Genomic DNA, 15,370 nt, shown 5'->3' on the forward strand with positions numbered 1-15,370 from the left:
CTGGTGACGATGCTGACTTTGTACCTGGACACGACATGTATATGAAATGTGTGTATTTATCTATATATGCTTGGTAATTACATTATACTTGTGGGGCTGTTAAAGAGGAGGGAACATTTCAACAAATCTGCAGACATCATCTCATTCATTTCCAGAACCAAACACACAACCTGAATTACAAGCATTAACGTACCTGGACATGTTATCTACAGTTAAAATAAATTAAAGGGGATGTGCAATCCTGCCTCGTCCCTTTACTGACAAATGGATACAGCTACATTGTTAGGTAGAATAGCATGAACTTCAAATGCAGTAAAACAAGTGGACATTTAAATAGAAAATAATACTAATGATAAAGTTCCACGTTTAAACGATAATTGTCATGAAGCTATAAGCTACACGACAGCTTTGAATATCTCATTAACCTCGCCCACGGAGACATTAACACCATCAGCACTGTTATTCATCATTTTGACTTCTTTCCAAAAATTCTCAAGACCTTTTACTTTGCAGCCCTCCCAGTCCTCTTCTTATTTCATTTGAGTCAAGATCATATTTAAATCGTGCACTTGCTCATTTCTAAGCCCACGGAGTAGCTCATGCTTAACATTTCCAGCCTCAACCCATGGCATAATGGGCCCCTCATTGTGTTCATTCCAGACAGGATTAATACTAAATACTTTGTTTTTACATTTAGAAATAGGTTCAACTGACAGATTGTTAACAGTATTGTCACAGACACAGCCCTTGTTGCCAATGTTTGGCGTTGTAACATCTCTAAAGAGGGTGCCATCTCTAGGAACCAATAATATAGTGCTCAATCAGAAAGGTCACAACATTTATAATCATAGCAGGTGGTTTAATTCTTATCCTCTCATAGATCTCCAACCATAGAAGCATGTACATTTGAACTAATTTCATCCATTGTCAGTGTGAACTACTGTCTGAGATGTCCCCATGACATAAACTCAGGTTGAATGATTATGCACAATGAATAAGACTTTAATATAAATTCTTTCAAAGACAAAAAAGGGAAGTAAAGAAAGAAGCAACGCGAGTAACAAAACAAATTCCCCTCACATCCTTCCGGAGATTCTCAGCATGTTACATTGATATAGTGTAACAGACAGCAGAGATATCCACATCTTTAACACTTTGTTAAAATAGTCCCAATTAACATTTAATCCATACTATCAGGGTCTTCCGAGAAAAATAACAACAGCTGTGTTCCTGCTTGCTGGCCATTAGTCTGTTTTTATGTCAATCTTGCAGTTAAAAGTAAATGTATATACATTGTACAAATATATTTCAGAATAAGTAGTAGGCGGTATATCACAGTCAAAATTATCCACTGTAGTGATGTTATTTTCAACTCTATTATTGTGTTTGTGTTCTAAGTGTTGCATGAAAGCCTGCCAAATAGTGTAATTTATAATCCCGAATCTTTTTATATAAAAAAGGGATCCGCCATAAACACATGATTCCCCCCGAGATTTGGGGTTTTGGTCATTAATTATTTATTATGATGAGTTATAGTCTTTTTGGTGTGCTCCTACCACTGGTTTCAAAAGGGAGAGGTTAAAATGAAAAAAAGGTGATCCATGCACCGATCAGTATGAAATCAATAATTAAACCTACTCCAAGGAACTTTCATGTTGTGATGATTTTGGCAACCCCTGGACAAAAGTGGTTGGGTTTCCATGGGCGCCACAAGCTCATGTTGTAAAGATCTCATACAGACTCCAGAAGCCGGAGGAGCGCACAGCTCTCCGCCTCCCACCACATCTCTGATATCAAATCAAATGACAGGCATTGAGGATCACGACATAGAAATAGGCACTTTTGTCACTGATGGTTTATTTAATTATGCAAGTCATACAGAAGTGTCAGTATTACATTGATATTGTTTCATAACCTGTTAAATTCATTGGAATAACATTACATCTTTTTTTATGAATGATTGTTAATAAATAAAACCTGGATTAAAAAGGATTGTGTTTGTTCTCAGCCGTCAACTACCTATAATGAATGTATTATTCTGCATCTCTCTTTGGAACTATTCTCCTGAGTTGGACGAGTGGCCTAATTAAAAGTATTTAATTGACAATTCATCTGCAGGATGATATTATCTTTCTGGCATGCGTCAAAGTTCCATTTGCCAGTTGGAGCCAAAGTGAAAACACAGCACAACACCTACATTACATGTCATTTAACTACTTTGGTGTGTAAATAGAGCATGCAGATAATAGATAATAATAGATAAATACTAAAGAGATTAGAGGAATCATAATATGACAGAAAAATATCACCATAAAGGATAAAAACCATCTTGTGTGCTTTGATTTGCTGTTGTTGGACTATACATTTAAGCTAATTGGACGGCCGTGGAGCTGAGTCAGAGCAACACGACTGAAGGATCATTGGTTTAAATCTCTACATGGGGAAAATCCTGCCGGAATGAATGTGAAGCATTCATCAGTCTTCAGTAAATGCCATTAGAGTACCGTATTTTTTGCACTATAGGGCGCACTTAAAAGCCTTTAATTTTCTCAAAAAACGACAGTGCGCCTTATAATCCGAAGCGCCGTATATATGGATTAATTCTGGTTTTGTTTACTGACCTCTAAGTGATTTTGTGTGGTACAAGGCGCTCACGGCGCTAAGTCAAAATGTTTTAGTACGACTTCGGTAAACTACAAAGCCGCACCGCTTGCAGCATTACGGCTAGCGTAGCCAGGAGCGTCGCGGAGTAATACATACTGTAGCGACCCTGGGTCAGGAACGCTACGAGACGTAGATGGCTTATAGGGTGTTTATTCAAGGAACATAGAACAAGCTACTGTTGGCCGTAGCCTACGCCAAAACGACAACAAACCGCCGTGAAACCTCAAAACCAGCTTCACGTCTGCTCCGGGTCATAGCTCCGCTCCGAACCCGCGGAACACAACACACACACACAACAACATCACTCGCTGTCCAATCACAGACACGCCTCACAGCTACCAGCTCGTGAGACGTTCACTTACATCCGGACATAACATTTCCCTCAGTCCGTTACAATACTGTGCTTCACCATAATATTACAGTGTGTGTATAAGGATCCCAAAATACAACTGAATAAGGTTGGTAGTTATTGTGAATACGCTCATTAACGTTTGAATAATGTTGAGAATTATTGTGAACGCGTTTAATAAAGTTTGATCGACTGACTTATCTGACTGTTTTTTTCCGCTTAATGCGCCTTATAGTCAGGTGCGCTTTATATATGAAAAAAGATCGAAAATAGACCATTAATTGACAGTGCGCCTTATAATCTAGTGCGCCCTATAGTGCAAAAAATACGGTAACGTTGTGCAATACACAGAACATTGGATTGGTGTGCTGCAGCTGCCCAGTGGTCATCAGCTCAGTGTGAAGTGGGACTTGACCACCAAGGCTGAGCCTGCCCTGTGGTCTGTGTAGTAAAAAAATAACACCCTCTTCTGGGGGTGATATGACTCTAACACCTTGTTAGCAACAAGACTAAGAGTCAACGAGGCCGTGCTCCGGCACCGAGGTGGTTTGAGCCATACGCTAACGTCAGCACTCGGCTGTAATATGCTCACAATGATGTAAACATGCTCATTCGTCACTCGTATAAAGTGTGCCATTGTCCACACATTAGTTTGGCATGTCTGCATGCTAATAGTTGTTAGTTAGCACAACACACAAAGTCCAGCTTTGCCATTGGGGAATGTAATTAGTTTTGCAGGTATCTAGTCATAAATCAAATTATTTGACAAATGAAAATGTTGACCAGACGATAGCAAATAAAAGCTCAGAGGATTACCAATAATGTAACAACTGCTATGCAGTGGGGGACACGAATGTCTGTGTCAGATGTGACGGCAATTCATTTGGAAGTTACCGAGACATTTCAGAAAATAATAAAAATGTCAACCTCATGGTGAAGGAAAAGTCGGAGGAAGAACATTGGTCTTAACCCTCTGGGAAACATGAATGGCTGGACAAAATGTCATGGAAATTCATCCAACAGTAGTAGAGACATTTCACGCAAGAACAAAACATCCATCTCATGGTGGAGTGATAGCAAAAGTTGGGGGATCACCAAAGAATTGTCATGTCAGTCTTAGTAGCGTTGGAGGAAAAACCCAAGGGACCACGAACCACATCGAGCTCAATCCTCTGGAGAAACCGAACATCCTGACACACTTGTCCATCCCTTCTTAAGAATAGTTTTTCGTGCAATTCAAATTGTCGCCGAACAGCTTGGATGTGTGAGTTTCTCCAAGGTCTTTGCAACTGACATAAATTCAGTCTTTGGTAATGATATTCATTGAAACATTTGGAGGCATTCTCCTGTCTTGTATATGGTAAGTTATGTGGTCTATTGTTCCATAGTAGATATGGAAATGCTTTTCCAAAGTAATATTCTTTGCATATTAGCAGCCACTGGTTAAAGTAGATAACTGATGGAAACTTACGAACTAAGACTCTTTTAGACATTTTAGGCATTCTAGACGGAGACTTGATCATACATGAGTGAAAGTTTCAAATTCAAATTCATAAATGAAAGATAAACAACTCTTTAAATAAACCACTAGATGTTAGCCTTGGGACACCAATTTGTTTTCAAAGCACTTTTAAGTCCTGATTGCTGCACCGATGACACACACACAAATACACACACACACCTTACACACGCGCGTCTTCATTATTCAGATGATTTATTTGCTTCTGCAGTGGAATTGTGCCTTTATTGTCTTTGCTGATCAACTTGACAGACAGTAATGAAATGAATGACAGAAGATATCCCGACAGTGCTCAGCCTCCCCACATAAATCCAGACTCCCCGTCCACAGGAAGAGCAGCAATGGAATTAATTATAAAGAAATAATAAGTCTTGACCGTCTCTTTAGGCCGCAGAGCCGTGTGCCCCAATTTGCTGCTTCCTAAAGATCCACGTCACTTGTTCCCACATGACCCAAATGACAGGTGTGTCGGCACGAATCTCTTCACTGAACTCGATCCCACTGTGTGCTTCTCTTTCCGACGCCCATGATGTAGCTTGCATGGCATTCCATAATAATGTGTTGCACCACTACAGGGATCTCCAGGGCACGATTATTATAAATTATATGTTGATATATTTGTATATGTAGTCATTTTTTTCGTCGATAAACATTTTAGAACAAATGACCATGATAATTCCTTATTTTGTCCAACCAAACAGTTCAAAATCCCCAAATATAAAATATACATTGATACAAAACAGAGAAGGGACTGTAGAAGCTGCAACCGATTATCAGAGTAGTTGCTGATACATTTTCAGCTGATCAATAAATCCTTCCAGCTCCATCTAAATTGTGTATTGCATAATTCAATTCTGACCCAGCTCGTCATCTTCCTCTCTTTCTTTGTGATTCCTGTCAGTCTTGATACTAAGCAGTCAATAATGACAGAAATATGAAGAAGAATTATCGTTTCATAAAAGTGTGGAACATTTTATGGAGAGTGGTGTGGAGGACCCAAACGCAGCAGGAGTTTCTCAAAAGACAAGGTTTATTTACCAGGAACACGGACAAACACCACAAAGGAACAAAAACGATCCGACACCGGACAAAACAGAAAGACACAGATTAAATACACTGGGGAACGAGACACAGGTGGAAACAATCAGGGCGTGGCTGGAAACAATCAGGATAGAAACAGACAAGCACAGGGAAGGAAGAGCAGGGAAACAGGAAACGAGATCAGATCCTAACAGAAAAGACCTCCATGCCGACAGCAGGACAACGGTATGCTGTCCGCAAGGTTTTCTATTTTGCAAATACTCGTATTAATGGCCATAATATCATTTGCATGGCCCGTTTCAAAAAGCATGTTGCACTATGCTTCTGTGATTGGTCCTCACTTGTAATGAACAAATGCTGAGAGCAGCTGAAAGTGATGAAGAATTGATGGAGCTGCGATGGATGCTTCAAACCGTCTTGGTTGACTCTCCTGACATTCAGGCTAACATTAAGAGACAGGGAGCAAACACAATTTTTCAGTGGAGGAAATGATGAAGTGTGCACAAACTTCTTGTGTGGATGACAACAGCTAACAGGAAAGCAGACAATGACAACTGGATTGTACTTAATTGAGAAAGTAGAGAGGAATGCGATCAAAAGTTAGTTATGAAATATCAACACTTTGAAACTAAAGCCCAAATCATGAGCTGAGTATGACTCATATTTACAAAGCATCCACCAATTGTTGATATTTCTGTATTTCTTTCTCTACATATCATTCAAAATTCTTCTATCAAAACCAACATGTTTGATGTATCTCTCCAATATTTACAATATGCAGTCATATCCACTCAACTTAAAGAGCTCTTCTAGACACGAGAGCTATTTGATTTAACTGTGAAATAACTGGAGAGACAGAGACACCCTCTGGTCTGTTTCTGCCATTACTGCAGTCTGAAAAGAGACAGTGAATACAACATACCTACACATTCTCTCTCCATATACAGATATATGTAGATTTCTCTCTCTATGCATATATATCTACATATATATATATAGAGAGAGAGAGAGATCGCTACATATATAGAGATATAGCCATATATTTTGCTACATCTCTCTATATATAGATGGAGATATACAGGACTGTCTCAGAAAATTAGAATATTGTGATGAAGTTCTTTATTTTCTGTAATGCAATTAAAAAAACAAAAATGTCATGCATTCTGGATTCATTACAAATCAACTGAAATATTGCAAGCCTTTTATTCTGATTTATTGCTGATTATGGCTTACAGCTTAAGAAAACTCAAATATCCTATCTCTAAATATTAGAATATCATGAAAAAGCATACTAGTAGGGTATTAAACAAATCACTTGAATTGTCTAATTAACTCGAAACACCTGCAAGGGTTTCCTGAGCCTTGACAAACACTCAGCTGTTATAAATCTTTTTTTTTACTTGGTCTGAGGAAATATTAAAATTTTATGAGATAGGATTTTAGAGTTTTCTTAAGCTGTAAACCATAATCAGCAATATTAAAAGAATAAAAGGCTTGCAATATTTCAGTTGATTTGTAATGAATCCAGAATGCATGACATTTTTGTTTTTTTAATTGCATTACAGAAAATAAAGAACTTTATCACAATATTCTAATTTTCTGAGACAGTCCTGTATATACACTGTATATATATATATTATATATATACAGGACTGTCTCAGAAAATTAGAATATTGTGATAAAGTTCTTTATTTTCTGTAATGCAATTCAAAAAACAAATGTCATGCATTCTGGATTCATTACAAATCAACTGAAATATTGCAAGCCTTTTATTCTTTTAATATTGCTGATTATGGCTTACAGCTTAAGAAAACTCAAATATCCTATCTCTAAATATTAGAATATCATGAAAAAGTATACTAGTAGGGTATTAAACAAATCACTTGAATCGTCTAATTAACTCGAAACACCTGGAAACACATTTTCAAATATTTGATTTTGTTTTGCTGTTATAAATCTTTTTTTTAACTTGGTCTGAGGAAATATTCAAATTTTATGAGATAGGATTTTAGAGTTTTCTTCAGCTGTAAACCATAATCAGCAATATTAAAAGAATAAAAGGCTTGCAATATTTCAGTTGATTTGTAATGAATCCAGAATGCATGACATTTTTGTTTTTTTAATTGCATTACAGAAAATAAAGAACTTTATCACAATATTCTAATTTTCTGAGACAGTCCTGTATTATATATATATACACATATATACAAACAAATAGATTGTATATCCCAATGAGGTCAGTGAATGTTATCGGCACTGAACTTAACAAACAAGCATCATATTTTAGGACTAAAAAGCTGTATTTGCTTAAAAACACTTAACTTAAATGAATGCTACAAACTGCTTCCCACCTTCTCAGACAAATGAGCGATAGGGACAGCGTCAGTGGAAGAGCATCCCAATTTAAAGGCTGTCAAAGTGTTCTGAAAGTTCACTCCAAATGGCACCGTTGATAAATATCAATGCTGTGTCATTAGAGAGGAAGCAGGGGAGTGAGAGGACAGATAGATAGGAGCAGATAAAGAGAACAGGAAAGAAAGAGAAAGAGAGAAAGTAAACAAGGCCATCGGGGAAATAAGTCCAGTCATTTCCATGTGTGTTCCTCCGAGCCGAGGTTTAACAAGCTGCATAAAGACAAGTCGGTGTGGGTGGAGTTCTTCTTAATCAGAGCTGTGAATGTTCAGCAGGAAACCTTCCGGGAGGAGAAACTTGTTAATTGAGATCTTGATCCTCCAGCGGCGTCTACCATAACTTTAAGCTCCCCATTTCTTTTTTTTCTCCTCCAGATATTTTATTAGCACATGCAGGCCACGCTTGGGGGCACAATTTAATGAGCTTCGTGCATTCATTGTTGTTATTTGTGGGAGCCACCAACCATCCTGCATATGCAGACAATTTTTCAAAGAAATGAGGCTAAAATATTCAGATGAAAAAAAGGAAAGGGTAGTTATATTTTATTGAGTACTTGTAAATATTGATGTTATTTCTATTTCCAAGTGATACGCGAGCATTGTGTTTGTTCTTTGAATCTGTGTTGAGTTGCCAGTGTTTTTACTTATTTTGTTGTAATATGGCCATACAGTGAACCCATTTGTTTATTAATCTCACTAGAAAGATCCATGTTAACCAATAATATGTTAATTTATGTGTTATTGCTTAACTTGTGTAAATTAACTCATTCCCGGATATGCATGTGCTGCATACGATTACATTTGGTCAAGAATAACATTTCCAATTCAAGGTGTGCACATGAAATGGTTTCCTCCCCTTTGTTTCAATAGGTCACCATTAAAAGATGCTTTTGATCTGCCAACTCCTCCCACTCATCAGGTAAGACATCGGAGGATGTGTGAAGATGTAAATCGTGAACAATCAATCATATGAATTGTGCTGATTTGTTTTAGTTTAGCAAAAACTTTCTTTGATTATCTTTGCATTTGTTATTGCCAGTTAAATTAAACACTTAAAGGGACAATAACGGATGACCCAATCTAATTACATTGACTCAAGTACTGTACTTCAGGACAACTTTGAGGTATTTGTACTTATTTCCTTTTTTGCTACTATACTTCAACTCTCCTACATTTGGGAGGGAAATATTAGACTTTTATCGACAGCTATAGTTTGCTACTTTTCAGTTTTATAATGTATTTTGGCCAGTTCAACAGAACTAAACTACCCGACTTTGTAAAGCAGTAAAAACAAGAACCAATTGCCATTGATGGACCAGCATCAATCTAATAATATAATATATATATAATATGTAGAGGGACAGTTTTCTGCAGAAATACTTTACACATGTTGCCAATTAGACCTTTTGCAGTTTTACTTGGATAGAACTTTAAATTCATAACCTTTACTTGTCATGGTCTATCTTATTGTGGTATTGGTACTTTTATTATGCAAGAGGAGCCAAATATTTCAACTACGAGCAAAATCATTTGAGTAATATATAGATTAAAGGTTTCACGTCTACTCTGAGCAGATATCAACACATGCTTAGATATCAGTTTGAAATAAATCTCAGATGTGAGAAGAACTGCACTTACTGTTGCCCCGCAAGAAAGAACCAGAAACAAGACTTCATCTCACCCAGTTAGACACAAGACTAACTCTAGGAGGGGGGGGGGGGGGGGAGTCAAGTTTTTATATATATTTTAACTTTCCTTCTGACAGTTCAGTGAATTTCATGGCTCGGCTTGAACTGCTTCATTTCTGACCGTCTGTGCTAAATGATGTTGAAGCAAACACAACCACAGATTAAGAAGAGATGCCTCAAACCTCGGAAGATGTTGGATGCACGTTAATGGTCTCCATTGATCTCCATTTTTGATTGAGGATTCATTGGTTCTGAATATTTCAGATGTTCATGTTCAGTAGTTTGTAAAAGACAACCACGTAGATCAGTAACAGCAGGTACTTATTTAATCAAATTATCTTGATGTGTAAACACCACGAAATTCTGACGGTCAAGCAGATGATATTTCTCTAAGGATTTCAGCCCTCCGTGCAGAAACTATTCTTTTCTTCCTTTAGGGAAGTCAAACACAAAGTTAGTTCACAAATGAAACAAGCAAAGAATGATAAATGTGTCACATGTGAAAACACTACACAGTTGATTTGTTTCTCTCTTTTTACTTTACTTTGAACAGAGAAAAAGAAAACATGAGCGTTAATTAAGGGTCGAAATACAATCGGTTAGAAATGATGTGCATTTATTTAATCTCCAAATCTTTTCTTTTGTTGTCCTTGTAAATGAGATGGCAGAGCTAAAATGAAGAATCATACGTTGGTGCAAACAAAAGCCCGGAGCTACAGATCTAAGCCGCTCATGCCGAGTCCTACGGGATGTTTCGTTCGGCAAATGCTTTGTGGAACGGGTACGAGAGCTGCATGAAAAAGTCTGTGTGGGGGCAGCTGTCAAAGTCCATCTCACAGCTCAGCTTTCATCCGCCTCCAGGTTAATGTTGTTCCCAAACTTGGCATAGAGCTGGACCTTCAGATCGCCCAATACTTGCTGTATCGCTGACACGCGATCCTCAATGCCTTTGACCTCCTGCTCCAGTGTTTCCTGATTACAGAACATAAACTCCAATTACAAAACAACCGCCGCAATTTCCTCACACGAGGCAAGCAACAATGGACATTTACACAAATTGGGTTTAAATAAATTATTAAACGACTTTAAAAAAAACACATTCTGAAGACAGAAGAAAATGGGATGAGGAAAGAAACAACATAAGATGATCATGTATAGAAATGAGACCTAAGTCTGCTATTCTCAACCCGATATTCTCAACCATATAAATTAATTCAAATGACCCCCCTCACGGTATTATGCCTCAGCCAACCAATCAAGTTGCAATTAACATCCACATCAGTCCGAAATGTCATCACTGTCATTTTTATCCTCTTAAGATATTTGTGTGTAATTGTCATATATTAACATATGCATTCTTGAGTTATGGTAAAAAATGGGTTTTGTGGCATTACAGTGACTTTTGACCATCTAATTGTAATCCCTTCAAATGGATGTTTGTGCCTGCCTCAAAAAACTAGAGCCTCTGGCTAGTTGTTGTTAAATAAAACATACATTTAAATAATAATTTCAATGTCCAGTAATGTTTGAATATCACCATGACACATCAGGTAACGTGTTTTTAACTGTTAGGCAGCTCAGATGCAGTATAACAAAATGTATCTTTTTTATTTCCCCCCATAAAACTGATGTTGGAGACAACCTTGCACAAGCAAAAGCTCAACGCGTGGGCTGAGGAAATAAGACCCGTATTACGTGATGAAAAGTGAGCCGTTCAACACATTTGTCACTGAGTACGTGGAGCGAATGGCTCCAACTCAATCAATACAGGCCTGCACAGTGGGCTTTGTCATGGGACGAAGCAGCGGCAGATACAAGGACAAGGAGATCCTGAAAGTGACAGAGGGATGCACAAGGTCGAATTTGAAGGTCAATGCCTTCCCTTTCTACAGCTGGCAGTGATGAAGCACTGATACAGCCACGCTCTGCTCCCAAGGACAATCAAGCGCCCCAAACTGCTCTATACGGTTTCTCACTATTTCAATGCACTGGACCACTTGTCACTATATATATATATATATATATACACATATGAAAATAAATAGTTCTACATTGTGAATTATTTATTTGCTTTTCATCAAAGTGAACAAAAAGATTGTTAAAATAGGCTGCATTTGTAATCGAGGACAAGCACAAGTATTTAACAATATTTTAATATAGGCTACAAGTTGTTTAAAACTAAAATATATACATTACACGATTGGAGATTGTGTCAACGGTTTACATTCAACATAATGTGGCGTTGATTCCTGTGGGAGTATGTGCCAAATACCTTTTTTCAATCCTCAGCTGTGCGAGCCCAAGTCCATGTGTCCTTGAGCAAGACACTTAACCCTGAATCGCTTCCCGTGGTTGTGTCTACGGTGTATGATTGTAAGTCGCTTTGGATGTAATTTAAATGTATTTATAAGAGAATAGGCATCGAGCTGTATCCGACGAGGCTCCAAAAGTAATCATCAATAACGCTTCCACCACGTTTGACAAACCATATGCAGAGTTAAAGCTTAAGTGGATTTTGTGTGCACTTTAACCATTTCATTTTGGGCCACCATGAATGCTCAAAATAAATTCAGAGGGAGGAAAGCACAGTAAAGAATAGATTATTATCTGGCGTCAACGTGAGCATGAATATGTGAAAACAAATCTGTTGTAATAACACTTGGTGAGTCATGTTCACTCGCCTTGAGACATGACATGATTTGTGGGTCGTTTTACAAAAAAAATTCTAACCAACAGCAACTAACTGATCAAAAAAAGTCTAATAGGGAAATCATGGATGGTTTCCGAAGTGTCACGAAATATAATTGTTATGCCAAATAAAAAAGAATTGTGACTTTATATAAAGCATGTAGTTTGGCTCGATATTCAATTAAACTGTTATGAAAAGAGTCAAGTAAATAGCTTAAAAAATGTTTTTAAATGAGTGCACTAATCTTAGAGCTGATGTATTTACAGTCATACTTAGTTCAATTGTTCATCAAATTACTTTTTATATCATTAATCAGTGTAAAACGTCACAGTCCTTAAACTTGTCAAAGGCTCTTTTACTGATGATTGCAAGTCTGACGAGCATTTTTTTTAAAGACTTACCTTTGCAGCCTCCAGCAACTCCTGTGTTTCTTCCTGGGTGTGACTGACAAAGACATCGCCAATTTGATATGGGATCAATAGAGCGTCGTCGTCTAACATCATGAGGTCATCGCTGGCATCCTGTAAGTTCTGAAGCGATTTCTGGAGGGAGACATCAGCAGACCGTTACAGTTTCAATTAGGGCTGTTAACCAATTAGCATCAGTGATTAAGCAGCTGCACTGTCTTTTCGTTCACATTGAACTAACTTATCCAAACAAATTAGGTTTCAGTTAAATTAAGAGTCGATTCAACTTCACAGCTGTTTTTATAGACTGTACTTTATGGCTTCAATGAGCATGAAGCCATGTTAAACTTAGGCGGTGTAGACTAGGTAGGTGTGAGGGTAGACTAGTTATTAGAAACACTTCTCAGTGAACCACATTCAAATTAACAGGACCAGAAATTACAGCCTCCAAAGTGGCCATTGAGGACATTAAACAGCTCCTTAAAAAGAGAAACTGCAGCATTTTCCTTAAAAACAATGTTTACACTCATACAAAAAGAATCCAACTTTTGTTTCAAAACAAGAGTGAATCTTGGGGTGGGTTTCACTTATGCTGCCATTTGACACTGGGCTCTTGGAAGTTGGCCCCTCGGGGGGAGGGGCCAACTTCCAATGTTGTATTTACAAAACAGTTGGTGGCAATTAGTGCACAGTATGCCTTTAAAATAAATCAAAAATATTCCAATCATCTTGGAAGGACTGTTGCAGTAAACCGCCTTTGTTTTTAATACATTTTCAACTCAGTGTAGTTAATATCTTTTGTCATTTAGTTATAGGTCTGAACACAACTCCAGTATTCCCAAACCATAGGATAGTCCAACTAATTTCTAAATATGATTTTTGTAAACATATATGACCGTGTGTGTGTGTGTGCGTGCGTGACAACACCGTGCTTACATTCTTTGCTTCGATTTCATTTTTCAGCTCTGTCATACGACTTGTGTTCCTGGCAAATTTATTGATCTTCTGCTGATCTGCAAATGTGACATTCACTTCTTCAATGGCCTGCAAACATGAGGAGACAAGTTTAAAATCCAGCAAATGTCAGTGAAGAAAATAACTGTACTTAACTTGAGTATTACCCTTTTCTGCTACTTGATACTTCTGTGCCACGAGAATTCAGAGGAAAACACTGTATTTATCTAAATCCACTGACCTACATGATGTATATGAGAACACTAAATAAATGATACCAACAGTGTATAAGTAGTTAAAATGAAGCGGAGCGTGAACCGCGCCAACATTTAAGTGACGTAAACATAAATACATCGATAATGTAAAGTCTATAATATAATGTTGCATTATTCTCAAGTGGGACTCTCTGCATAATGAGTACCTTTACTTTTGAGACTAGAGTATATTTAAAAATCATACTAAACGTTTTATATTTATAAGTAAAACACTTAATGCAATATGTGTACTTGTCAGAGAATTCCTTGCATCTATACTGTGGTATTGATACTTTTAATGGTATTTGAAAGTACTTCTCCCACTGCTAACGAACACCAGCCAAACCGCTAGCCTCGCTTGCATTCATATGAACGTCTTGGTTAGCGTGCTAGCTAGCTACAGACGACAGCTTAAGCGGTGGCCAAGTCACCGTCCCCAAATATCACAGCCGGTGATTAGTAACTCATCGCCATTATCTTTGTGCTGGTAACTTGTCTTGCTGGGCTCTCGGTCGCATAAACACATGACGCCTCTAGCTCGTGCGCTAGCTATCAAGCTAACACTTAGCGGCGGCTCACGACAATCGTAGACATGAGCGGCACGAGGGTGTGGCCGTGGTTCAGAGAGATCAGGACGCCAGCCGTTCAGGCTTTCCTCCCCGCTAACACCTCTACTGTCTTATATGAACCGTCAACGGAGACCGTACCAGACTGTCCCGGAGAATCAATGCAATTTATCTTTATTTAATACTTACTACAGGTCCCTTCATGGTGGCGGCCATCATGGCTTCCTCTAGTGCACAAAGACAGTGTTTCTACACCGAGCAATATGGCTACACCGCCACCTAGCGGGCCGGCAATACAAGAGCACGACGGCGACGATGGCAGTAAAATGCTTGATTTTGTCGTCTTCTACTTGTTTTTCGCAATTTAACAGCCTGTGTTGCTTTCCCTTCAATCGCACATGTCCTTTTAAAATAAAATCAAAACAATGAGGCTGTCATAAATATGGTGTCAAATAAGGTCCTTAATCAACCCTCAAGAAATGTGCTTACAATGTGCCAAAAAAGTTATTGTAATAACCGGAACTGCTGCTTTGTGATATGTCTTCAGCAAACAGTACTGCACCCAAGTTCAAATATTTACAGAATAGACCTGCAACGCTGGACCACAGTAGGCTAAGGCTACATGTAATCCCATGTTAACTTGCTGCAGATGATGAGTCAAGTGTACCATATCGAAGATAGATAAATGCTGTTGCTACTGGAAATTATCATGAACAATCTATTGTTTTGATTAAATCTTTGTAGTTCTAACAATAAGGCGGCTTTTTGTCTTGGTGTGCCACTGAGACATATTACTAAAACTAGTAGGCTGCCATGCGTTGGTACATC

At 38.0% G+C, this 15,370-nt stretch overlaps 1 protein-coding gene across 1 annotated transcript; it reads right to left on the reverse strand.

Moving 5' to 3' along the window:
• Positions 1 to 9,980: 9,980 nt before the first annotated feature.
• Positions 9,981 to 14,801, reverse strand: pfdn4 (prefoldin subunit 4). The gene is made up of 4 exons (XM_056422856.1): positions 14,732 to 14,801; positions 13,705 to 13,812; positions 12,763 to 12,903; positions 9,981 to 10,644 (listed from the first exon to the last, which is right to left on the reverse strand). Exons 1-4 carry the CDS (start codon positions 14,759 to 14,761, stop codon positions 10,513 to 10,515), a joined length of 411 nt encoding a protein of 136 aa, XP_056278831.1. The 5' UTR covers positions 14,762 to 14,801; the 3' UTR covers positions 9,981 to 10,512.
• Positions 14,802 to 15,370: the final 569 nt, after the last annotated feature.

The sequence above is a fragment of the Pseudoliparis swirei genome, chromosome 9 (genome assembly GCF_029220125.1).
Source record: "Pseudoliparis swirei isolate HS2019 ecotype Mariana Trench chromosome 9, NWPU_hadal_v1, whole genome shotgun sequence".
NCBI lineage: Eukaryota > Metazoa > Chordata > Actinopteri > Perciformes > Liparidae > Pseudoliparis > Pseudoliparis swirei.